This window comes from Brassica napus, chromosome A3, assembly GCF_020379485.1.
Source record: "Brassica napus cultivar Da-Ae chromosome A3, Da-Ae, whole genome shotgun sequence".
Classification (NCBI taxonomy): Eukaryota; Viridiplantae; Streptophyta; class Magnoliopsida; order Brassicales; family Brassicaceae; genus Brassica; species Brassica napus.
The window spans coordinates 11,564,808-11,587,345 of NC_063436.1; the positions used below are offsets into that span (position 1 = coordinate 11,564,808).

At 38.4% G+C, this 22,538-nt stretch overlaps 8 protein-coding genes across 9 annotated transcripts; 4 read left to right on the forward strand and 4 right to left on the reverse strand.

The window, feature by feature from the left end:
* Nucleotides 1–1,735: 1,735 nt before the first annotated feature.
* Nucleotides 1,736–3,510, forward strand: LOC125606881 (ADP-ribosylation factor 1-like). 2 transcript variants are annotated; one of them, XM_048775869.1, is made up of 7 exons: nucleotides 1,736–1,870; nucleotides 2,117–2,279; nucleotides 2,356–2,426; nucleotides 2,677–2,796; nucleotides 2,893–3,011; nucleotides 3,103–3,184; nucleotides 3,288–3,510. In XM_048775869.1, the coding sequence occupies exons 2-7, from the start codon at nucleotides 2,132–2,134 to the stop codon at nucleotides 3,291–3,293; spliced, it is 546 nt and encodes a 181-aa protein (XP_048631826.1). In that variant the 5' UTR covers nucleotides 1,736–1,870; nucleotides 2,117–2,131; the 3' UTR covers nucleotides 3,294–3,510. The 2 variants fall into 2 exon arrangements, with proteins under 2 accessions (XP_048631826.1, XP_048631827.1); XM_048775870.1 differs by having other exon boundaries at nucleotides 1,786–1,870; nucleotides 2,110–2,279.
* A 403-nt stretch (nucleotides 3,511–3,913) lies between these two features.
* Nucleotides 3,914–5,503, forward strand: LOC106441920 (pentatricopeptide repeat-containing protein At2g13600-like). Its single transcript, XM_013883668.2, has one exon. The coding sequence runs from the start codon at nucleotides 3,914–3,916 to the stop codon at nucleotides 5,501–5,503; it is 1,590 nt and encodes a 529-aa protein (XP_013739122.2).
* Nucleotides 5,474–8,702, reverse strand: LOC106438321 (probable pre-mRNA-splicing factor ATP-dependent RNA helicase DEAH3). Its single transcript, XM_013879437.3, is given in 8 exon segments — nucleotides 5,474–5,740; nucleotides 5,742–5,799; nucleotides 5,876–5,994; nucleotides 6,080–6,318; nucleotides 6,400–6,525; nucleotides 6,883–7,967; nucleotides 8,045–8,247; nucleotides 8,324–8,702. Coding segments are annotated over 8 exon segments (2,172 nt in total). The 5' UTR covers nucleotides 8,597–8,702; the 3' UTR covers nucleotides 5,474–5,671.
* An 830-nt stretch (nucleotides 8,703–9,532) lies between these two features.
* LOC106400501 (B3 domain-containing protein REM2-like) lies at nucleotides 9,533–10,094 on the reverse strand. The gene is made up of 2 exons (XM_013840856.3): nucleotides 9,803–10,094; nucleotides 9,533–9,711 (listed from the first exon to the last, which is right to left on the reverse strand). Exons 1-2 carry the CDS (start codon nucleotides 10,077–10,079, stop codon nucleotides 9,683–9,685), a joined length of 306 nt encoding a protein of 101 aa, XP_013696310.2. The 5' UTR covers nucleotides 10,080–10,094; the 3' UTR covers nucleotides 9,533–9,682.
* A 58-nt stretch (nucleotides 10,095–10,152) lies between these two features.
* On the reverse strand, nucleotides 10,153–10,593 carry LOC125607147 (B3 domain-containing protein REM9-like). The gene has a single exon (XM_048776974.1). It carries the CDS (start codon nucleotides 10,591–10,593, stop codon nucleotides 10,153–10,155), a length of 441 nt encoding a protein of 146 aa, XP_048632931.1.
* A 1,067-nt stretch (nucleotides 10,594–11,660) lies between these two features.
* On the forward strand, nucleotides 11,661–15,149 carry LOC106438323 (flowering time control protein FCA). The gene is made up of 14 exons (XM_013879438.3): nucleotides 11,661–12,073; nucleotides 12,163–12,239; nucleotides 12,311–12,389; nucleotides 12,465–12,547; nucleotides 12,627–12,678; nucleotides 12,866–12,945; nucleotides 13,075–13,141; nucleotides 13,308–13,387; nucleotides 13,472–13,536; nucleotides 13,786–13,993; nucleotides 14,145–14,285; nucleotides 14,375–14,545; nucleotides 14,652–14,732; nucleotides 14,834–15,149. The coding sequence occupies exons 1-13, from the start codon at nucleotides 11,761–11,763 to the stop codon at nucleotides 14,703–14,705; spliced, it is 1,470 nt and encodes a 489-aa protein (XP_013734892.1). The 5' UTR covers nucleotides 11,661–11,760; the 3' UTR covers nucleotides 14,706–14,732; nucleotides 14,834–15,149.
* Nucleotides 15,150–15,295: 146 nt separating this feature from the next.
* On the forward strand, nucleotides 15,296–16,943 carry LOC106438324 (peptidyl-prolyl cis-trans isomerase CYP21-3, mitochondrial). The gene is made up of 7 exons (XM_048775872.1): nucleotides 15,296–15,491; nucleotides 15,632–15,804; nucleotides 15,906–15,945; nucleotides 16,015–16,065; nucleotides 16,163–16,248; nucleotides 16,326–16,454; nucleotides 16,565–16,943. The coding sequence occupies exons 2-7, from the start codon at nucleotides 15,653–15,655 to the stop codon at nucleotides 16,800–16,802; spliced, it is 696 nt and encodes a 231-aa protein (XP_048631829.1). The 5' UTR covers nucleotides 15,296–15,491; nucleotides 15,632–15,652; the 3' UTR covers nucleotides 16,803–16,943.
* Nucleotides 16,944–16,955: 12 nt separating this feature from the next.
* Nucleotides 16,956–19,802, reverse strand: LOC106438322 (DEAD-box ATP-dependent RNA helicase 24-like). Its single transcript, XM_048775871.1, has 5 exons — nucleotides 19,234–19,802; nucleotides 17,933–19,161; nucleotides 17,717–17,756; nucleotides 17,212–17,590; nucleotides 16,956–17,118 (listed from the first exon to the last, which is right to left on the reverse strand). Exons 1-5 carry the CDS (start codon nucleotides 19,745–19,747, stop codon nucleotides 17,067–17,069), a joined length of 2,214 nt encoding a protein of 737 aa, XP_048631828.1. The 5' UTR covers nucleotides 19,748–19,802; the 3' UTR covers nucleotides 16,956–17,066.
* Nucleotides 19,803–22,538: the final 2,736 nt, after the last annotated feature.

Consider the following 22,538-nt stretch of genomic DNA (forward strand, 5'->3'; position numbering starts at 1 on the left):
AACCAATTGTTTCATATTATAATTTTTAAACATATTCATAATAAAATCAAATCTAGATAAACGCATTCATATTAAAATCAAACTTAAAAATTACCAGACTTGAGCTTAGTTTTATAAACCCAAAAAATTGAGTTTTTTGAACTTTGAGATTTTCGGGTCTAAATCCGTAGGGGTTAGGACCGGCCCAAAACCCCAAACATTATACTAGTTTTTAGTTGTTTTTAGTTTTATCTAAAGAAGGAATTTATTCCTAGCCGTCATCAGACTAATTTATTCGATTCGAAGTTATAGATAGAACTCAACTAGTGATAATTTAACTTGTTGTGTAAACTGATTTGACTCGTAACTAGAGGCGTAAGATTGATCTCAAGTACAAATCCGACTCTATCATACATTGAACGAAGTACACCAACAACTACAAGTGAGGTCACCAACTCATATCTATATATAACGAGATAGATGCCATGCGACAATATTTGACCAATTTAACCATACAAACAAAATATATAAAATGTATGAAAAGAAAAAGAAAAACACAAAGCAAGATTAGCCTAGTTCGAAACAACATCTCTTTAACGTATGTCGGTTGTTTGGTAATGCGTCTGAATCTCTCTACGCACAGTTTTGTTATCTTATATATGACTATATCTATACACCATATATATGTATGATGTATCTAAAGTATTGTTATATATCGTTTCCATATGGAAAGACAGACTGCCAATCATCGTCTGTAGCATAATATAGAACCAGTGTCTAAACTTATGTGAAAGTCAAACTATTTTTTCTACTGAAAACCCTAACTTTTATTTTAAAATAATACAAATTTTGTTGTTACATATGTAACACGAAAAGGAAAACGTCAAGAGTTTTCGGTGTGATTCTCAAGTAAAACTATAATCTTTTTTGGATGTATGAAATGTAGTGTCGTGACTGTAGTCCACTTATACAATTAAGTATGAAACATGGATGCATGAGGGCTAGACTTCCAATGTCTATAAATAATAACATAATGCTAGTGGTAGGGTCTTTTTCATTATCATGTCTCACTTCCTTTTTCTACCCCTCATTCTAGTTACAGTCAATATAGTTTTACCCAAAACCAAAAAATATTTTCTTATCTCTATATAAAATTCATTTTATAGATATAAAGTTCCAGGAAATGTTTGGAGCCCGAAGATTTTGTAATAATGTCTCGTAGTTTGACTCCACAAAAATCAGTTAAGCGCGTAAATCATTACCACTAAATAACCTTTGTATGGCAATTAGTTCAGGCAGAAGGACCGACCAACTCAAGACAATTGAATGGATATGATTATTTTTTTTAAATACTGTTTAGTTTCAAGCCACAAAAAAAAAGCAAAGTTTAAACCAAAAATCTAAAAACATAAACAAACTAAAATAGAACCACCAATAGTATAAAGAGCTCAAAAAAAAAAAATAGATATGACCCGCCAAAACTGAGATAGTACTAAACAATATACTGGTTTTTGTACTTAGTTCTTGAAGCGTTAGAGCATTACTGGCCAAGCATCCTCATTGAGCCGTTGTTACAGCCAAAAGGTTGACAGCGTGTGGTAATCATAATGAAAATTAACTTTCATGCTGATTCGAGTAGGCGAGTGAATACGCTTAACTTCTCGGTCCAGTAAGGCCAATGGGCCTATCTACGATGGTGAGATTATTTTGGTAATCAATATTGCAATAATGGGCCGAACTGTATAGTAAATGATTTTTAACAATAAAATACATTTATTAGTGGGTTATATTATATACGTAGAGATTTTCAGTGTAACCACAAAAAAGAATCATCGGGAAACGTTGGAAGGGTCATCGGAGCTGAGATCTCTCGTGCGGCGTTGTTTCTTGGGTACGTTTATTCCTTCTCCTCGCTCCGGTTCAAATTTCTCTGCCGCGATCCGGATCCATGCGGCTCTGTCATTTTCCCGGATCCTTGTGAATCGCTAGTTTACAATTGCTGCTGGATCTGTATCTTTGACATTGATATTAGTTGATTCTCTAGACCTGAGGATATGATTGAGATCCGATGCGATTTGTAATCATATTATACATGTTTAGTTTGAATTTGATGGAATCTCTTTTCGTGTGTGAATAGGTTTGGAAGAAAAACATGGGGGTGTCATTCGGGAAGCTGTTCAGCAAGCTGTTTGCGAAGAAAGAGATGAGAATTCTGATGGTGGGACTGGATGCAGCTGGTAAGACGACCATCCTCTACAAGCTCAAACTTGGTGAGATCGTCACCACTATCCCTACCATTGGTAAGTTCACTTCCTATTCATGATATTCAAATGTTTTGTATGAGAGAAGCTCATGTTGTTTGCATTTTTTTTGCAGGTTTCAATGTTGAAACTGTGGAATACAAGAACATTAGCTTTACCGTCTGGGATGTCGGGGGTCAGGACAAGGTATTACTTTTTTTGCTTATTAGGTTCAGTGTTGGTATCTTGATCTTGTACCAATACTCTACATTTGATAAGCTAAATCAAATCAGCCGGAATCTCGAGCATGCTTTGATTCATTCTCAAAGAAATGTCGTTTTCTGGCTGACATTTCCCGTTTTAATGGACTTTGTTGTTTCGTTTTGAAGTTCTGCTCATATGTAGAATTGTTATCTAAACTCGTTACTAATGGTTTTCTTCTTACTCATTCATTCAGATCCGTCCATTGTGGAGGCACTACTTCCAGAACACACAGGGACTTATCTTTGTTGTGGACAGCAACGATCGTGACCGTGTTGTTGAAGCGAGAGACGAGCTTCACAGGATGTTGAACGAGGTCCTATATTATATATAAGAATCAATAGATTTATTATATGCATGCACCGTTTGGTTTTTTGACTTTGTTATTGTTTTTTTTTTTTTTTCTGTGCAGGATGAGTTGAGGGATGCAGTTCTGCTTGTCTTTGCTAACAAGCAAGATCTTCCCAACGCAATGAACGCTGCTGAGATTACTGACAAGCTTGGCCTTCACTCTCTCCGCCAACGACACTGGTTTGCCAAAAAACCCCTCCACACAACTCTAGCTCTCTCAGGCTCAGACATATGAGCTTATTATATAATGATATCATTGTAATAATGGCAGGTACATTCAGAGCACATGTGCCACCTCTGGAGAAGGACTCTACGAGGGACTTGACTGGCTCTCCAACAACATCGCAAACAAGGTATCATCATCATCATCATCATCTACTTTCCTCTTTTAACTCCCAACTTCTCATATAATCATTTGGGGAAGTCTGAGACATTGTTTTAACGTATGATGTGCAGGCATAGAAAGGAGGTAGCAAGATCCCTCTTCACTTGTTTTGTTTATAAATCAAGGAAAGAAGGGTTCTGTTTCGCTAGTACTATCTTCATACATTCTTCTTCTTCTTCTTCGACTCAGCCTCAAACTCAAAACCATAATCATACTTTCTACTTTCCTTTAATAACGATGTTTTTTTTGTTTTAATTTTTTTCTTCCGTAATTGAGTAAAATCACTTTTGTTTATTCTTTTCAACCAGATCTTTACTCTGGTTATTAGTTTCGTTATTCAAATTTGCACCTCGGGTGTATACAATCTAACATTACACAAAATAGTTCACGAAGCACAGGTTATAGGCAAAAAAAAAGGTGAAACAAAAACACAAGCTATAACAGTAAAGATAGAAGGATTTTTTACCTTTTTAATAAAACATTTTTTGGTTATTTTTCTTTTTTTGAGTTTCTTCGGTGAAAAAACTTAAAAATGGTCATTTTAAATAATTGCCCATGTTACTATTATGCATCGGATGCATGTCTTTGATCTCTTTTTAAGACGAAACATTATTATAAACTTCAGTTCAATCATTAGTGTCTTGTATCCAGAGAGAGGGTCCGCGCAAGATTAGACGAAAAAAAATAACAAGACAAGATGCGCATGTTAGAGTCAAGTGCAACTTTCCTACGCGGACATTTTTCGCGCCGGATATTCACGATACCAACGGCTACTCTCAACCGTTTGATCAACGATCACTTGCGGGACGACAGTTTGGTGGAAGCACGCAGGATTTTTAATCAGAACCGGACATCGCTAGACATTTCAACATGGAACATGATGATCTCGGCGTATGTTCAGCGTGGTCTGATGCTGGAAGCTCACCAGGTGTTCGATAAAATGCCTGTTAGAGACGTGGTGTCGTGGAACACCATGTTCATGGGTCTGAAGAAAACCAAAGATCCAGAGAGCGCTCTTAGGCATTTTATAGAGATGCGGAGATCCGGGTTGAATCCAGATGAGCTTACCATCGCTGCGATAATAGATGCAGTATCTGGACCTGGGTCTAAGGTTCTTGTTTTGCAGATTCACACTCTTGCTATTCGGTTAGGGCTTAGCTTAAGCGTTTATACTGGTTCTGCTTTGTTAAGAGGCTACACAAGTTTTAGGGATCTAAGAGGTTTAGAAAGAGTCTTTAAGGAGATTTTGCTCAAGGATGTGGTGTCTTGGAATGTGTTGATTATGGGTTACATGAAGCTAGGTTTTGTGGAGGATGGTGAGAGAGCATTCGCTGAAATGCCGGAGAGGAACATCGTAACTTGGCATACGATGTTGATTGGGTACATAAACAACATGGAGATGGATAAAGCTAGGGACTTTTTCGATAAGATGAGTCAAAGGAATGTTTTTTCTTGGACCGTGATGATCAATGGGTACGTGCAGTGCAGGGAGTTTAAAGTAGCCTTGTTGCTTTTCCGTGAAATGGTTGAATCTTGGAGCAACAGTCCAAGTCACTACACGTTTTCGAGTGTTTTAAAAGCGTGTGCAGCTTCTTCCTCGCTTCTTATGGGGAGACAAGTGCACTCAATGATCACAAAACGTGGAATGGCTTGTGACGTAGTCTTGTCGACTTCTCTCATAGATATGTATGCCAAGTCAGGTGATATTACCGCTGCTTCAGGCGTGTTTAAATCGATGCCAGTGAAGAATCCTGCTTCATGGAACTCAATGATTGGAGGGTTCGCAAGACATGGACTAGGGGGGGAAGCTTTGGAGGAATTCGAGAAGATGGTCCAATGCGGCTACAAGCCTGATCAGGTGACATTCATAAACTTGTTATCGGCTTGTGCTCACGCGGGGCTAGTGGAAGAAGGGGAAAAGCAGTTCATGTTGATGGGTAGGTTTGGGATAACTGCAGAAAAGGAGCACTATGCATGTATGGTGGATCTACTAGCAAGGGCTGGTCATTTAGATAAAGCAGAGAGGTTGATAAAAGGGATGCCTTTTGAGCCTGATTTTGTTATCTGGGGGGCATTGCTCGGGGCTTGCGGATTGCATTCATGTTTGGAGCTAGGTGAAGTTGCTGCTAAAGGAATCTCGAGGCTGAGAAGAGAGCATCCCGCAGCTTATGATGTTCTCTGTAGAGTTCATGGCGAGAAAGGAGATTGGACAAGTGTTATGGAGTTGAGGAGATTGATGAGGAAGACCAAAGCCAAGAAACAAGACGCTAGTAGCTGGATTGAATAGAGAAACAGAGCTTTTGTAATACCAAATACATAAAGATTTTAGAACGAAAGTTTTGAGTAATGCAAGATTCTTTCATTGTAACAGAAACAAACGACCAAGTATCCAACATAGCTTACACAACATAATCTTATGACAAAGAGATTCTTCTTGCCTTCGTGATTTGACTCTTCACTTTCGGTTCTTGCTCTCGTTCCTTTCCCTCTCTCTCTTCTTGTAAAGCTTCTCAAGGACTCTTTTTTGCTTCACAGTTGGGGAAGTTGGAAAGATCATAGTAGTGCGGTGCAACATCTACTAACCTGAAAACAAGCGAAGATGGTTGGTTTCTACAGGCTTGAGTTTATCAGACAACAGAAGCAGGAGATGGGAACTAACCAGTCACCGCGGATATCTGTAACAGTGCGAATGAAATTGCGAGTAGTCAAGACATATTCATTATAAATCACCCACTCCGGTTTGTGATCCAGGCAATTGGATGGATGCAAGTGAACCACCTGCCCATCAGATACAAGTGTTATAAGCAATAATAGCATGGCCTTTCGCAACATATAAAAAAGAAAGGATTATGTTTTGGCATACTTGGTTATCTTTGACGGTCAAGTAATGGCCAGTGCGTTCTAGGTGAGCCACCTGCATGAAATAACCAGACAGCATGGCCTTTCTGATATTGACGTAGTAGTCACGACTGTTGAAATCCGTGCTACACATCTTGAGATTAAACCTCGACATTATTCTCACTAGCTGCTGCCTCACATTGTCTGCAGACTTCATTGCTCTATTGTTCACAAAGTTCTCAAAACACCAGTTTGGGTCTTCATCTGTCAGAATTGCAAGTGCCCAAGTCAACTACTTGTCGCAAGCAGAGCTATAACAGAAAAAAACAGAGGATAGAGACTCACTGTTTTGCTTGTAGGCGTGGTACACGTTCAGAAGCGTCAGGTGATCTCCATCAATATGTCCAAATTTAGATTTTGCTTCATCTGCTGCTTTTTGAGCCTCTCTAGGCCGAACAAAGCAATTCGGTACTAGAGAGAGAATTTGTTTTATAACAGAATAGGTCCATGGAAGAGGTCAGCAGATGCATAGAAGCGAGAGAGAGAGACGATACCATTTGCTTGAGAGAAAACTGACAAACTGCAACTACATGCATCAGCACTTACTTAGATTTTCCCAACCACGGACATGGAGAACCCAAACTAGTGAACCTAACTCTAATGGCAGGATACACAAATGCAGACACATGGCATGTTCGTATTCAATAGATGTTCATGTATGACATGCTTTATAGATGACTTCTATCTCATACACAATGGCCGATTCCCCCCCCCCCCCCCCCCCCCCCCCCCTCCCCAAAAAAAAATATACCATGGCAAAGAACGTACCTGATAACATTGCAGAAACTGAGAGAATCTCATTTGAACAGTTGAACTCAGGGCTGACAATGAGCATCTTTGACATCTGTGGATCCAAGGGAAACTCACTCATTATCTCGCCAGTCCTTGTCAAGTTACCTTCATCATCCAACGCTCCCAGATAATTCAAAACCTCTAATGCTCTCATCAATGTCTCAGGAGCAGGAGGGTCCATGAAATCAAAGTGCACCAAGTCGTCTATACCCAACTTTTTCAATGTCAAGACAGTATTAGCAAGATTTGATCTCAAAATCTCAGGATACGTCTGCGGCTGCAGATCATTGTTGAAACTCTTCTCTGTGTAGAGCCTGAAACATTTTCCAGGGCGAGTTCTACCAGCACGACCTGACCTCTGGTGAGCACTTGCCTTTGATATTGGGGACACCAACAACGACTCAACACGGATCCGTGGGTTATAGACTTTCTGCTTGGCAAAACCAGGGTCAATAACATAAACAATCCCATCAATGGTTAAAGACGTTTCAGCGATGTTGGTTGAGACAACGATCTTTCTACCAGCAGGACCACCTTCTGTTAAAGGCTCTGGTGCAGGGTCAAAAATCTTCTGCTGCATCGCAGGTGGGAGAGTGGAATACAAAGGCACAACTTTAACAGGCCCCACTTGATCTCCAAGGTTACTGACCTCTTTATTGATTTTACGGCAGGCATCTTCAATCTCCTCCTCTCCAGTTAAGAAAACAAGAACATCTCCAGGCGGCTCGCACATATGTATCTGAACAACGGTCCTTATCGCAGCTTCAAGATAGTCCCTCTCAGGCTCCTGTGTGTAGAATATCTCAACCGGATGAAGCCTACCAGGGACTTTCATAAGAGGAGCACCGCTAAAATACTCCTGAAACTTTTCAGCTTCCAAGGTTGCACTCATCACAACTAGCTTAAGGTCAGGCCTGTTCCTCAAAACCTCTTTGAGAAGACCAAAGAGAACATCAGTAGCCAAAGTTCTTTCGTGAGCTTCGTCGAGAATAATAACTTTGTATCTCTCTAGAAGCGGATCCGCCATTGCCTCTCTCAACAGCATACCATCAGTCAAATATCTGTAATGGAAGTTGATTACGATAAGATCAAAAAACATAAAAGATTAAAATGAGAAGAAACAAAAAAAAAAACTCACTTGAGCATAGTACGAGGGCCACTACAGTCCTCAAAACGGATGCTGTAACCAACTTCTTCTCCAATGGCAACATCCATTTCATCAGCTACACGACGAGAAACAGACATTGCAGCGACTCTACGAGGCTGCGTGCAGCCAACTAACCATTTCTTATGCTTATTTGTGTTCTCAGCGTCCACCGCATCTAAAACAAACTGTGGAATCTGTAACAATCAACACAGCAATTATTGTTAATATTCACATTCCTAAACCCGAAACAAAGATCATTCCCAATCTCACCTGAGTAGTTTTACCACTCCCAGTCTCACCGACGAGGATCAGCGTCTGGCTAGATTGCAACGTGCGGAGAAACTCATCTTTCTGCAGCCAAACGGGAAGATCTCTCCTCTTCTCGAGAATATCGTAGTACCTCTGCGAGTAAGGCTTCCCGTTCCATTTGTTGATATTAGCCGCCGCCGACGCAGCTCCGAGAACGTTGGATTTGTTGTTCTTCGCCGATGGATCTTCCATAACGTCGAACAAACTAACCTTCCGCTTCCTCTCCGTACCCATGGTGAATGAATGAACGAGAAGACTTGGCTTCGACGAATAGGTGCAGCGGAGAAAGGGAAAGCTAGGGTTTGTGGCGCCAGGAGATATTCTGATTTACGAATTTATCCCTAATATTTTCCAAAAGGCCCGTTAAATTTTAATTGGGTTCTCTATATAGTCAACAATGTTTTCTCTGGATTGGCCCATGTGTTGTTTCATCTAGCACTAGTAGAATTGTTTAAAAACCTGCATAATAATTTTTTAAATAATTCTTTATATGATTTGATAAGTTTTAAAAAATGGCAGAATATAAATTAGCATCCATATTTCTGGTGTATGTCAAAACTGTTAAAAGAATTGTGTTGGCAAATATATCAATACACTTATTTGTCCGTCAATTGTCCAAAAATATTTTTATTTCTTACTCTTCGGGACCCAAAAGTTTTTTTTAAATGAGTTTCTTGTAGTAGATGGTCAAAGACTAGATTTTCCACCTTCTTTTGAAGCCCAAAGGATATGTCTTTGTCTATTTTTCCGAAGGTATAAAAGTTTATCTCGTAGGAAACATGAGAGCATGAGCATTGGTGAACCCCACTTTGGGGTTCACCAAATTTTTTTAATATTTTTTTGTGGACCCATGAACAGTTATGAACCCGAATTTGTAGTTTTCTGCATTAGTGAACCCGGAGAAGAAGTTCATAGGAATAAAATAATAATATTTTTTTTAAAAAATAAAAATAAAAATTATTCAGAATACATGAATAAAATATTAAAATATATTATAAAATTTATGAAAACATTTTATTTAACCTATGTTTTAGTTTTGGAGTTTAAGTTTTGGTTTGTGTTTTCAAATGTAGAAAAGCTATGTTTTAAAATTTTATGTTGTTTCTTAACTTAAATTCAATTCATAGAAACATTTTGTTCGATGATCAGTCTACGCATTCAACAAAGGAATTAAGTTCGAGAATGTTTAACTTAGGATAAAAGTTCACATAGAAAAACCATTCAAGTTTTACAAACCGAAATACATAAGTTGATAAGTTGCTAATGAAACAAAAAGAAACAAGTTAAGATGATAGAGAGGAAAGACCGCAAAAGAGCCATCTAATTTCGTGAGGTAGAAGCAATGCTACCTGTAGAAGAAGAGAACACAAGTTAAAGCAGAAGCAAAGTAGTAACATTGAAGATATAGACAACACAAACAAGTCAAATGAGAAGACTTACCATCGATTCTGCTGAAGTGCTTGATCAGTAGTTCAGTACACTCCTTCCTTTCCGGACATACACACAGTAATGGAGTTGTCGTCCCGTCTCCAACCACGTTGAACACAAACAAATCTCCGTTGGTGCATCTGTTATCACGACAGAACTTTCTCCACCCTCTGCTGATGTAATATGCGCCGTCTGATTCGCTAAATCCGAAGCGCGCAGTCCATGACTTTCCCTCCTTGTTGACAAGTTTGACCTCTTTGCATTGTTGGTTCAAAGCACCACACCCCATAGCTTCCACAGGAAGAAACTACAAACACATACATAACATCAGCCAAGAAGCAGTACTAGAAACAAATAAATAACTAAATTTTACGAACCATTTTGTCGTCCTTTTGATTTGTAGGAGTAACCTCAGCCAAGAAGCAGTAGTCGTATGAGAAAGTAGGAGCATCATCCGCGTCGGCTTCTTCCTTAACGATGTGAGGATGTGTATACTGAATCTCACAACAGCTAAGACCAAAAGGAGTCACATGAAAGACCATGTCTCCTTCGTGTTTGAAGATGACAATGTCACCGATTCGAAGATCATGTGCTTCAGTGAACTCTTTCCAACCTTTGGTGAGTGTCCTGCCTTCTCGGATCACCTCCCAAATTTGATCTAAAGCGTCCGATCTTAGCTTCCATGGTTTATTGATCTCAGCCCCTTGTATGTGTTTTGAGTAGAAGTCAAGTGGTATTGCGACGCCACTTTGAAAACCAGGAAGAAGAGGCTTGAAGAAATGAGGTTCTCGGGGAGTTTCCATCTGCAACAATCGAGTTTTAAACAAACTGTGAACCCTCAATCGCAATTATTAGCACACATTAACGACAGATTATTAGCACACATTACCACAATTGAACTCCCATATCGATTAAGAACCCTAAATAAAAAACCCCAAATCGATTTTAAATCACACAAATCGCAAATCCCTTTCGAACATTCAGAGAAACGAACCCTACATGAAACGACCATGACGATTTACAGCAATTATTCGAAACCCAGACTTCGATTTACATCCCTAACGCGAAAGCCCCAATTTTGAATTGAAATCCGAAAAAACGGTTTCGAGTTTCTACCACAAAATCGAACCAATTCAACCCTCAATCTACTCGATACTCATCTGAGCAAGTGGAGAAGACACTCCGTCGTCGATTAGAACGAGAAAACCTCCGGGAGACGAAGTCGCACGAAATATCGCCTCTCAGAAAAAAACCCTAGCTTTTTGGTGGAGAAGAACAAATGAGGCGATACACGTCGAACCCCAACTTTCCTCCTCCTCTACGCGCTTTCGTTCAGCAAATCAACACCCGACGCGTGGCTTGAACCCGCTTCATACGGTATCACTCGCAAGGCCCGGTTCATCAAAACAAACCCATTTTTTATTTTCTTTTATTCATCGACCCCTTAGAACTCGAGCCCATGAACCTAACTAAAACCCCTACTGCGCATGGTCTGAGTGTTGGTGTATTTCTTTTTGGAATCTGGAGGTTCTAAGGAATTCATACGCGGGTTCTTGGAGGATCTGTAGATTTCATCTTCATGATCCGGAAGTCCTATGAATTTTTAGATCTGTAATAGCATAATTATCCGTGTTAAAAAAATAAGAGTATTTGTACTCCCTACACACAACTTCTCACCTATTTGCATTCTATACCCTATTTCCCTTCAATTTTTTTCCCCCCAATACTACCATTTTCCCCCAATTCAATGGTATCCCACTCTTTTTAGGGTATTGAGCTAATTTGCTCAAAAAATAATCATGAGAATAACATAGCACTAATTATGCTAGTCGGTAGAACGATGTCGTTTATGTACAAAGATTTAATATAACCGAACCATATCAAAACCTACTACTCTCTCTCTCTCACTCAACCGGCGCCGGAGATATTTCCCGATTACACAAATCGAGTCAAGTAGAGGTGTCTTTTGGATGGAAAGACGCGTCGCGAACGCATTCCCTGGAGCTGGTCCTCCACCACCACAAGTTCCCTATTATCATAACAACAACAACAACAATTACAACCCTCATCAGATTCATCCGTCGCACCACCATGTCTCCGCCGTTGGATTCCACCAATACCCACAAAACGACAACAGAGATCAGCGTTTCAATCAGCCGCATTTTGATAATCAGCAGCAACACAATATGATCGTTGACGCTCCGCCGAGCAGTGAGTTTAGTCCTTGCGGCGGCGGAAGCAGCTTAAGGAAGAGACGCTCTCTATCCTCCTCCACCACCCCAGGTAACATCTCCAAGTTTGATTCTTTTCTTCATATCAGACGAAAAGATGTAAACTTTTGTGATTAAAATACTCTTTTCTTTGTCATGAAGATCCTACTGCTGCTGCTGATGGTTGTATTGCCAAGTTATACGTTGCGCCTGTTCCAAAGACAGCTAAGGAAGACGATGTGAGTTCCTTGCCTTAATTGTTTTCCTTTTGAGATTCTGTTTCACATTCTGTGTTTTATATATATGTCAGGTCCGTCAGGTGTTTGAAAAGTATGGTAATGTCACCGAGATCATCCTACCCAGAGATAAGATGAGCAGTGAACGAGCAGGTGACTTGAGGATGTTCTTTTTACTGATCATCCTTTCTTCTTGAGATTAGCTTATAACAGTCCTCTTTTTTGCAGCTTACTGTTTTGTTAAGTACAGAAAGTTAGAAGAGGGTAATGCCGCTATTGCAGCTTTAACAGATCAGTATACCTTTCCTGGGGTGGGTCTTCGCTTCTAAACGTCTCTTCACTCATGTATGATTCTTTTCAAAAGGTTTTTATATATTTTCATTACTTCAGGAAATGTCTCCAGTTCAGGTTAGATATGCCGGCGCTGAACGTGAACGGATTGGTAAAGATTGCTCTTTCATGCTCTTAAGAAAATAGAAAGTAACTATACTAAGACAAAATGATTGGAATGGGAACTTTTGAAAAACAAAAATCATGTCCGACAACTTACTGACTAGTGAGTATTTGATTTCTCATTGCCTCTCCTTCTCCCTCTCATTTTGTGTATTCTGTTTCCATCTTGAGTTTAGGTGTTTCAACAGTGCAAATTCCTGATAAATTATACGTTAGATGCCTTAACAAACAAACAACAAAGACGGACGTCCATGAGGTATCGTTGGAGTCCTTTTTCGTTTTTGATTTTCATTTGATCTGAATTTTATTTTTTATTTTTTCAACAGTTATTGTTATGTTTCATGCCTGGTTTCATTTTGATGTGAACAGTTTGTCCTCTTTTCAGGTGTTTTGTAGGTTTGGAGTCATTGAAGATATTTATATGGCAGTCGACGACATGAAGGTTAGCCGTGGTATGTCCTTCGCCCTTAAGATATTAATTGTACTTGGTAAACTGTTATGTCTGTTTGTCTTTGGACAAACACTTGGGAAACATCATTTTATATAAATGCCAGGGAACTATCTATATGCAACTCGCTTTAATACCTTGCTCTTAGCTAATTTATTAGGTCTCTGCAGGGTTTGCATTTGTTCAGTTTTCTCGGAAGGAGATGGCACTAGCAGCAATCAAAGGGTTAAATGGAGTATTTACCATGCGGGTATAGTTCACATACTTCTTTTTTGTTGATTGTTTCTCAGTGCCTCAGTGTTTATTTGATCACTTCCTTCGTCTTTCCTTTCAGGGTTCTGATCAGCCTCTGATTGTTAGATTTGCAGACCCTAAAAAACCTCGTCTAGGGGAACCAAGGTTCTACTCTTTGCTTTTCCTTTTTTTTTTTTATGTTATTTATTTGAGGATTTGCCTAGTTTTCTTTTGAATTGCAAAGTCATCTTCTTGGTTCTTACACTTTAAACTTACCGGTGTCACCCCCCTATGGTTGTGTCACTTAGCTATAGTTCTTGAAGGATTTGCTTTCAAAAGTTTTGCAGTAGCACTAATACAATCCTGATATCACTCCATCATCTCAACATTATTTCAATGGTTATGTGTCTTCAGGTTTAACTTTAACGCTCCACCTGCAATGCAACAATACGACCCAAATTGGCACCCACAACCATATCCCCAATGGGGAAACAATGAACATGCAGCTCCTAGATTCGTTGATTTCGCTTCTCAGCCAAATCACTTCCCGCAGCAAAATGCTCAAGCAGTATCCGAGTTTCAACAACCGCTGCATCAGAAATCTGAGACTGCCAGCGTGAAGGTACTCCTTTTGTAGTAGGATCTTATTGCTAATGGTAGACGGATATTGAACTCTGGACCATGAGTTTATTTATATAGAGGGGTTTAGGTTTTCATAAATCTCTTATTCACGCATCTGCTTCATCTTCATATCTATAACTACTTTTGTGTAGACTAGAAGCGATGGTCAGAAGATTTCTAGTCGTTCAAATGCCATCCATGAAGATCAAAATACAGAAGAATGTGACTGGAGTGAGCACACTTGTCCTGATGGGAACAAGTATTATTTCCATTGTGTCACTTGTGAAAGCACGGTAATACTTTTTTTCCCTCTTTCATTGTGCACTCCACTCAAGCAATTTGTCTAGTTAGTTAAAATGATTTATATGGATGGAGCACACAGTGGGAGAAACCAGAGGAGTACTCCATGTTTGAGAGATGGTTCGACGAGCAAATAAGGCTACAAGATCAAAATATTGCCAAGAGCCAAGATGCAATAAAAAACACCCAGCAAGATGAGTCTACTCTATTGGAACAGACTACTAAACTCCAACAACAATCCTTATCCACAGCGGTTAGATATATCATTTCTTGACACACTTGGACTTCCATATAGTTAGTATCTTCCTACAAGAAGAGTAGACTCCATCCAATCTTTCATCTGATGTGTGTGTTTCCAGGATCAGGAGAACAATTCAGTATATCCGGTAGTAACAAGAGTGAGTGGCTGTTGAAACGTCGTGTCCATAAAAATGTCTCAGGTAATTAATTGAACAGTTGATTCTCTCTCTGTTTATTAAAAGGGAAGCTAAATACTACATCTCACAAGATCTTATATCATCCTTCTTCTGTTTCAATACAGGACAAGTCACTAAACAAGTATTTTGGAAAGGGGATTCAAAAAAAAGTTAAGAAAAGAATAGACCTGAGTTTAAAGAAGTTGATTTCTTCAAGAATGGGAACATTTGGTAAATATTTGTTGGAATCCAATAGAAAAGGGGTGTGATGAGAGTGGCATAAACTTTGGGACTTGTGAAAAACCATAGGGACCACTGATGATGATGATCCATCTAGAGAGATGTATGTTTGGTTTAGAAACCTCTGCACCTTATAGTCTCTCACATTTGCTCTATTGATGTCCACCACACCTACCTTAAAAAAAAACGCTTTCATGGTCATTCACGCATTTGATATGAATCCCACCAGATATCTTAGTTGGATTATATTTGAAAAATATTTACTATAGCAAGAAAAAATCGACAACTGCAAGTTAACTAAAAGTTGGAGTTTATCAATAAAACCACCTATAATTTCCACCTGATCCGAACCAAAAACTAAAATCCATTTCACATTTCAAAGTGCCTCTGGGCGAAAGAGAGGGTTCATCATCGTCAGTCAATCATGTTGTTCCTTTTAAAAGGCCCAAATAGATTTGCAGACCAAAGAAAGAAGCCACTCTCTTTGCAGAAACAAACATCAACTTACTCTCCATCAGCTAACGAACAAGAAAGAAGCACAAGGTAAGTGTTAAGTTTCTCGGGTCCTGTCTAGATCGGTGATTTATGGATCTCATAGAGATTAGATTATTCCCTGCAGAAGCTAACCGCTTTTCGAATCTGATTGTTCCTATTGATTAATCTCATGATTTGTCTTGTCCAAGGTGGTTGGGATCTAAAAGCTGATGGCGAAGATCAAGCCTCAAGCTCTTTTGCAGCAAAGCAAGAAGAAGAAAGGACCTGCTCCTATTAGCATAACCAGCATCGTGATTTACACCTTGGCCGTGCTTTTGGTCGTCTTCGTCCTCTTCTCCGCCTACAAACGTTGGACCCTCAGGTTCTATATCAAAATTCAGATTTGATTCTATCACTGTTAGTACTATTAGTTTAGAGATATTATTCTAAGATGTGAAAAAATGACTTCTTGTGGGCTTACAGATCTGAGATCCCAACGCACAATGGTAGATCACTTCTTCAGGTACTATTATTCTCTCTGTCTATGGCTTCTCATAGTCCTTTGTCAAATGATTGTCTTGTTGTTGTGTAGGATCCAGCCTCCTCTGGAGTGAAGAAGAATACTAATCTCCCATGGTTTGCTGTGAGTTTTCATTATCATCCCCCCAATTATATTTATACCTCTATATCTTCTCTTTGTTTTTAATGTTATCTTTTCCTCTCTGTTTGTTGAACTCTAGACCTTGGATACTGGCAAAGGTTCAGTGACCATTCAACTATTCAAGGATGCTGCTCCCAACGTTGTTGACGAATTCATCAACTTATCGTAAGCAATAACTTCACACTACTGTATTTGCTTTACCATTTCTTTTTAACACAATGTTTTGTCATTGGTATTTGCAGTCAAGATGGGTATTTCAAAGGTTTCTCATTCAGTAGAGTTGTAAAGCATGCTGTGATTCAAGCTGGCCACTCTGCTCAGTTCGATGCTGTCAAAGATTGGGCTCTCCAAAGGAATAATCTTCATACCAGGTTTGCTACTTACTACATTGTTAGCAAATAAAATATATGGAGAAAAAGCTTTGGCATTTTGGTTTCTGGCTGATTATGGGGAACTCTTTTTATCATCTGTCTTGATGCAGTTTAAAACAAGAAGAATACATGGTGGGAACCCCTAAAGCTAAAAACGAGCAAGGAGGATTTGAGTTTTTCATTGTATCTTCTCAGATCACAGACCTCAATGAGAAATTGACGGTCTTTGGTCGAGTTGTGAAGGGACAAGACGTTGTTAAGGAGATCGAGGAGGTTGAGATAGATGAGCATTATCAACCAAAAGCACCAATCGAGATCATGTCCGTCACTTTGCTTCAAGACATGTGAAACCTGCTTTATTACTTCTTGTATTAAAAAGCTCCAAAGTGATTCTTGATGTATTAATGCTTTTGTAATTTGAATACTTTTCATCACCTCATTTGTAACTTTGTGGTAACACAAGTTTTTAAGTTTCTATCTTTTGCATCACTCTCTTGTAGCTAGTAAACAACACGTGTGACATTTAGAAGATATTCGAGAGCTGAAACAAGAGGGTATTGCTAATGTTTTTTACACATGATACAAGGAGGATACTGTAAAAAACACTTGAAATCAACTATCCCAACCAGATCTCCTTTTCCTCTCTCTTGGCCGATCTTCAGAACTGCAACAGTACGGTAAAATAATGTCAGCCAACTCTAAAGAATGTAAATCAAACCTTACAAGAAAACAGTGCTCCAACTAATAGGAAACAAACCTCTGTGTATTCTTTTGACTCGAGTGATGACTAGTTGCTACTGGGGGAGTTTGAGTTTGAGCTCTACCCATGTCCCCACCAATGGTCCCACCTGAGACAAATCCCGTTAGGGCTGGTCTCTTGTTCGGATAAGCTTCGTTTGATGGCGTAGCAGCCACAAAGCTATTCGTGAATTGGGCCATTACTCCAGTTCTCACAGAATTGATCACCCCCTTTCTACTTGGTGCAGCAGCGCTTCTACTTGGTGCAGCAGCGCTTCTACTTGGAGCAGCTTGAGACGATGTCCCACTTGATTCTGAGTTAAATCCAATACCAAGACCGAAATCAACTCCTCGTACTCCTCTATTCCCACCACCTCGTCCTCCACCTTTCTTCCCACCTATGTAACAAGAGTTTTAGAGATCATGCACATGTTTTTGAATGGATTGGCTCAATTCACTTTACAAAACGCATGTGCAAAGAAAAACATTGATCACAGTCTTGAATATAGCTAAAGTATGCTTACCTCCTTTTCTTCCGTCACGCTTGGACTTGAATCGTCCATCCTATTGATTTGCAAAGGTAAATTTCACTCAACAATCATGTTTTCGTTTTATGCAAAATAACAACCATATTGGAGCTAGTAAGATGAGCAATCATAGCATGTTGCAAGATAGAAGCATTGATATTTATTGCATATATCAATAGAATGATTTCAATGAAAAGGAGCTGTTAATATTACCTTCATGGCGAGATCCATGAGTTCTGGAGGCACATTCTGACCAGCAGCAACCAGACTGTTAATCAGTTCACCAGCAAATCTAGCCTCTCTCTGCGTAACAAGTGTGTAGGCAACCCCATCTTTGTCACCAGCACGACCTGTTCTACCAATACGATGTACATGCATGTCCATGTCCTTTGCAGTGTCGTAGTTAACCACTGTCTTGAGCGATTTGATGTCGAGCCCTCGGGCAGCAACATCGGTGGCAACTAGCACATGGTATATTCCAGATTTGAACTTCTGCAACGTTTCCATTCGTGATGCTTGGTCTTTATCACCGTGAAGGGCAGCAACTTTAAAACCATTCAGAGTCAGCTGAGCTTCGATCTCATCAACCGTGGCTTTTTTAGACGCAAAAACCAATACATCACCTTCATCAATCATTCCAGGTAGCTTCTCAAGTAGCCAAGGAAGTTTGTAAGCATCTGATGGTATCACACTGACAACCTGTGTAATATCCTCATTGGCCATCCCAGCTTCACCAACAGTGACTCTAATGGGATCCGAAAGGATCTCCCTAGCTAACTTTTCAACTTTCCAAGGCATGGTGGCTGAAAAGAGTAAAGTCTGGCGATCTGGACGAATCTGGCCAACGATAGACCTCACTTGCGGCTCAAAACCGAGGTCAAACATCCGATCAGCCTCGTCAAGAACCAAATACGAGGCTCTCATCATTGTCAAAGCCTTCATCTTCAGCATATCTATCAACCTTCCAGGAGTAGCAACAACTATCTCGCATCCCGCCTTGAGTTCTTTCAACTGCTCATGTTTCCCCATTCCACCATACACAGCTGAGACTCGTAGGCCATACGCTTTCGAGAATTTCTTCGCTTCCAAGAATATCTGATGCGCCAGCTCTCTGGTTGGGGCACATATGACACCAATAGGACCTTCTTCTCTCTGAAGCTCAGGCTGATCCATGATATGCACAATCATGGGAAGAACAAAAGCTGCGGTCTTCCCTGAACCAGTTTTGGCTATGCCAATAACATCTCGACCAGAGAGCACAACCGGTAAAGCTTGACACTGTATGGTAGTGGGTTTCTCATAAGCTTGTTTCTTGATAGCACTCATGATCTGTGAGGAGAAACCACAATCCTCAAAGGTCTTTACTGCCTTAGGAACATCAAATCCTGACACACGAATCCCCAAACTCTTACGATAATCCAAAGCTTCTTGTTCACTCATACCTTGACAAAGAAGAATTGATCAGTTGCGTCAATCTAAACCCACAAAAGAAACTCAATTTCGATAAAACTTACTGGCTATTGATTCAACCTCCTCGTAGAAGTCCTTATTGATCGGTTCGTAATCAACTGAACTATGATTAAGCGCTTGAATCGGCTCGATCTTCCTTTTATCCACAACAATCGGATTATCATCGGAATCGAACTCCAGCATCCCCGCATCTACTGCCTTAGCTGCAGCATACACCTCCTCGTCGGAGTTGTAACCTGCGTTAAGCGCGTCCGCAGCTAGCGTGAGCCCCAAATCCTTCTTGGCCTTGAGGAAACTCACGACATGATCGTCGTCTTCGTCGTCCTTGTACCTCTCTACTTTCTCCTTTGGCTTGGGAGGTGGAGCAGCCTTCATCTCCTCGTGGATTCCCTCCATGAATGCGTCTAGTGGATCGATCTCGTCGTTAGCAGGTGCAGAGGCGCCGTTGTCAACGTCTTCTTCTTCATCCTCTTCGTTTTCTGTAAAATCAATGTTATCTACATCGGCATCTTCTGAGTTATCTCCGCCGCGAAACCTCGTAGAGTTCCGAATAGACATGACTTCGATTTTTTTCCCGGCGATATGATTTCCCCGGAGGGAGGAGTTTCGCCGACTTGTCGAAGTTTATATGATTGGGCAAATAATGGGCTTCATTACGTACTTAGTTCATGGAAAGCCCATTTATGTGTTTGATTATTGAGATGGCTTGGAAATTGAGAATTCGAAAAAAATTGTATTTACATCGTTAAATTTCTTCCATATGAAACGCGAAAGCTGGATATTCCATCAATATAAACATCATCTTCAACAAATAGAAGTAGTATATTGCAGACTTCACCTTTGATAATCATCATGCATTCAGTAGCCCAAATGAAGGCTTCACATTTTGCATGCAAAGGCAATAGGCTTCGTTGTATATTCATCGACCCCATGATCTTGACAGTTAAATCCCCTGTGAATGAAAACCAACTTTGTCCATAAGATTTATCTTTTTCCTTCAACGAAGCATCTATGTAACACCATCGCACATCCTTCATTGTTGTCCCGGTGGCACCACAAAAAATTTGTTGTAATTTTCAATTATGTAAGTTGTGCCTCGGTCTAAAAGGTACCCTCAAAGTTTGTGACACACAAAAAGTTATGCATGAGCAAAACAAATCTATTTATTTATATTATAATTAGCAAAATGATTTTTCGCATTCAACTCTCTCGTTCAAAAGTTATACTAGTTAATATCTTTTATACCCTTAATGAATAATTAATTTTATTTATTATATTTGCTAACAATTATTTATCTTTACTTTTTATTAAATTTTGGACAATAACATAATAAATAATTTTTAGATAATGGTAATATATCATTGAATTTCTTTTTCATTCCATTAATATTTATACAAACTTATTATTATATAAAACAATAAACACTCTTATATAAATATACTTTTTCTATGACGACGAATTATTTACAAGTTCGATCAGGTTAAACTGCAAAATTTATTTGTATTTGTGTACACATAATATTGAAATTAACACCACAATTATTTAGTGTTCTACTGTCCAAAAAAAAAAATCCACATAATCACTTCTAAAAATTTCAAACTCAAACAAACCGAACAAATCATAATGTTTCTTTCCAACGTGTTCAATAAGTGTTGGTTCACTTCAAGCATATTTGCTTTGATTAAAGAATCTTGGGTTGTTATACGGATAAAGCTCTAACAATATGTAAATAATTTTTTGAAACATTAGATATAGCTATGAGAGATATATTCAATTGTGATAATATATGTAATAATAAATATTTATAAAATGATTATGTTTGCATATGCTGGCAAAACACCTAGTCATCAAGTAATCTAAAAAAATATGCATGAAAAAATATATATCATCAAGTGTTAACTTCTAATACTATCTTAATAAAAAAAATGTAAAATTTACCATATATATCCGATTTTTCTATCGAGTAGTTATTTTATTAAATTAAGTTTTGATTTATGATAAAATTGTTAATCCCTTCATTTATAATTTACATGCAAAAAAAACAATGTACTTCATTGTTTAGCCTCTGGTAAATTTAAGAATATGAACTATGCTAAACATCTAAAGATAATCATGCAAAATTGGAAAACTAGTTATGAAAAGAAAATCCTACAATGTATTTACTAACAAAACTTTTGAAAAAGTCTCATTGGATATGTCATCAAGTAGTCTAGAATAATTATGCATGTGCAAAATATATCAACAAGTATTAATTTCTAATACTGTCTTAAAAAAGTTATTAAAATTTACCCATATATATCCAACTGTTTTGTATCGAGTATTTGTTTTATTAAATTAAGTTTTGATATATAATAAAAATTTGAAAAGATAATTTTATCCCGTCATTTATAATTTACATGCAAAAAACAGCATATATACATCGTGGTTTAGCCTCTCTATTTAAAGAGGTGGAAAAGATATTGTGAATTTAAAAATATGAACTATGCTAAACGTCTCAAAATAATCATGCAAAAGCGAAAAACTAGTTATAAAAATAACACCAGATAATCTATAGGTTTTCAGTTATATCCATCAAATCTAAGCAGTATATTTCGAAGAAATGTGAATCTTACTTATATACACGATATTACCCAAAATAATATTATTATTTCTAGAAAAAATTCAGACGATCCAACTCTAATTAATTTGAGTCTTATGGCTTCACCCTAAGTCAAGTGCTGGGCACAAGTCATGCACTTGCTATCTTTGATATATTTGATACTTAATTTGTTTTGTGTGAGTAATAAAAATTTGGACTTGGAACTTGACTAGTTGAAAATGAGTACTTACTATTTCAAACACCTGCTCAAAATTAAGTTATTTCTTGCGATCTATTAATTGCTACGTGAAAGTACTCCAGAATATTTAAAATGATTTGATAAATAATATTCTACTAGAAATGGATACGAAAATTTATTTTACACGACAATTATTATAAGCGAAGTATTTATAAGGAAGAATTAACAAAAACATGAATCTCTCCATATACCAACATTATTTACTTCTCACAATAACAAAAATGTTTTCTTTTGACAAGTAAGAAGTAATATTAAACCGAGTAACTATTTTCATATTTGTTACTACATTGTATTATACGTACAAATATCTAAATTCTATTATTTGAGTCTGGGTAACAAGAACGAGTAACTAAAATATCGAGATGGATACGAAATAAGTAACAAGTATAAAGCATAAGACGGCGAATATCCAATGATTACGTCCAGCCTTAGGTTACCAAACCATGATGTATGAGGAGACATTATTTTTTTTTCTTTTTTAACGTCTGAATTGATTCAAATAAAAGGGAGGT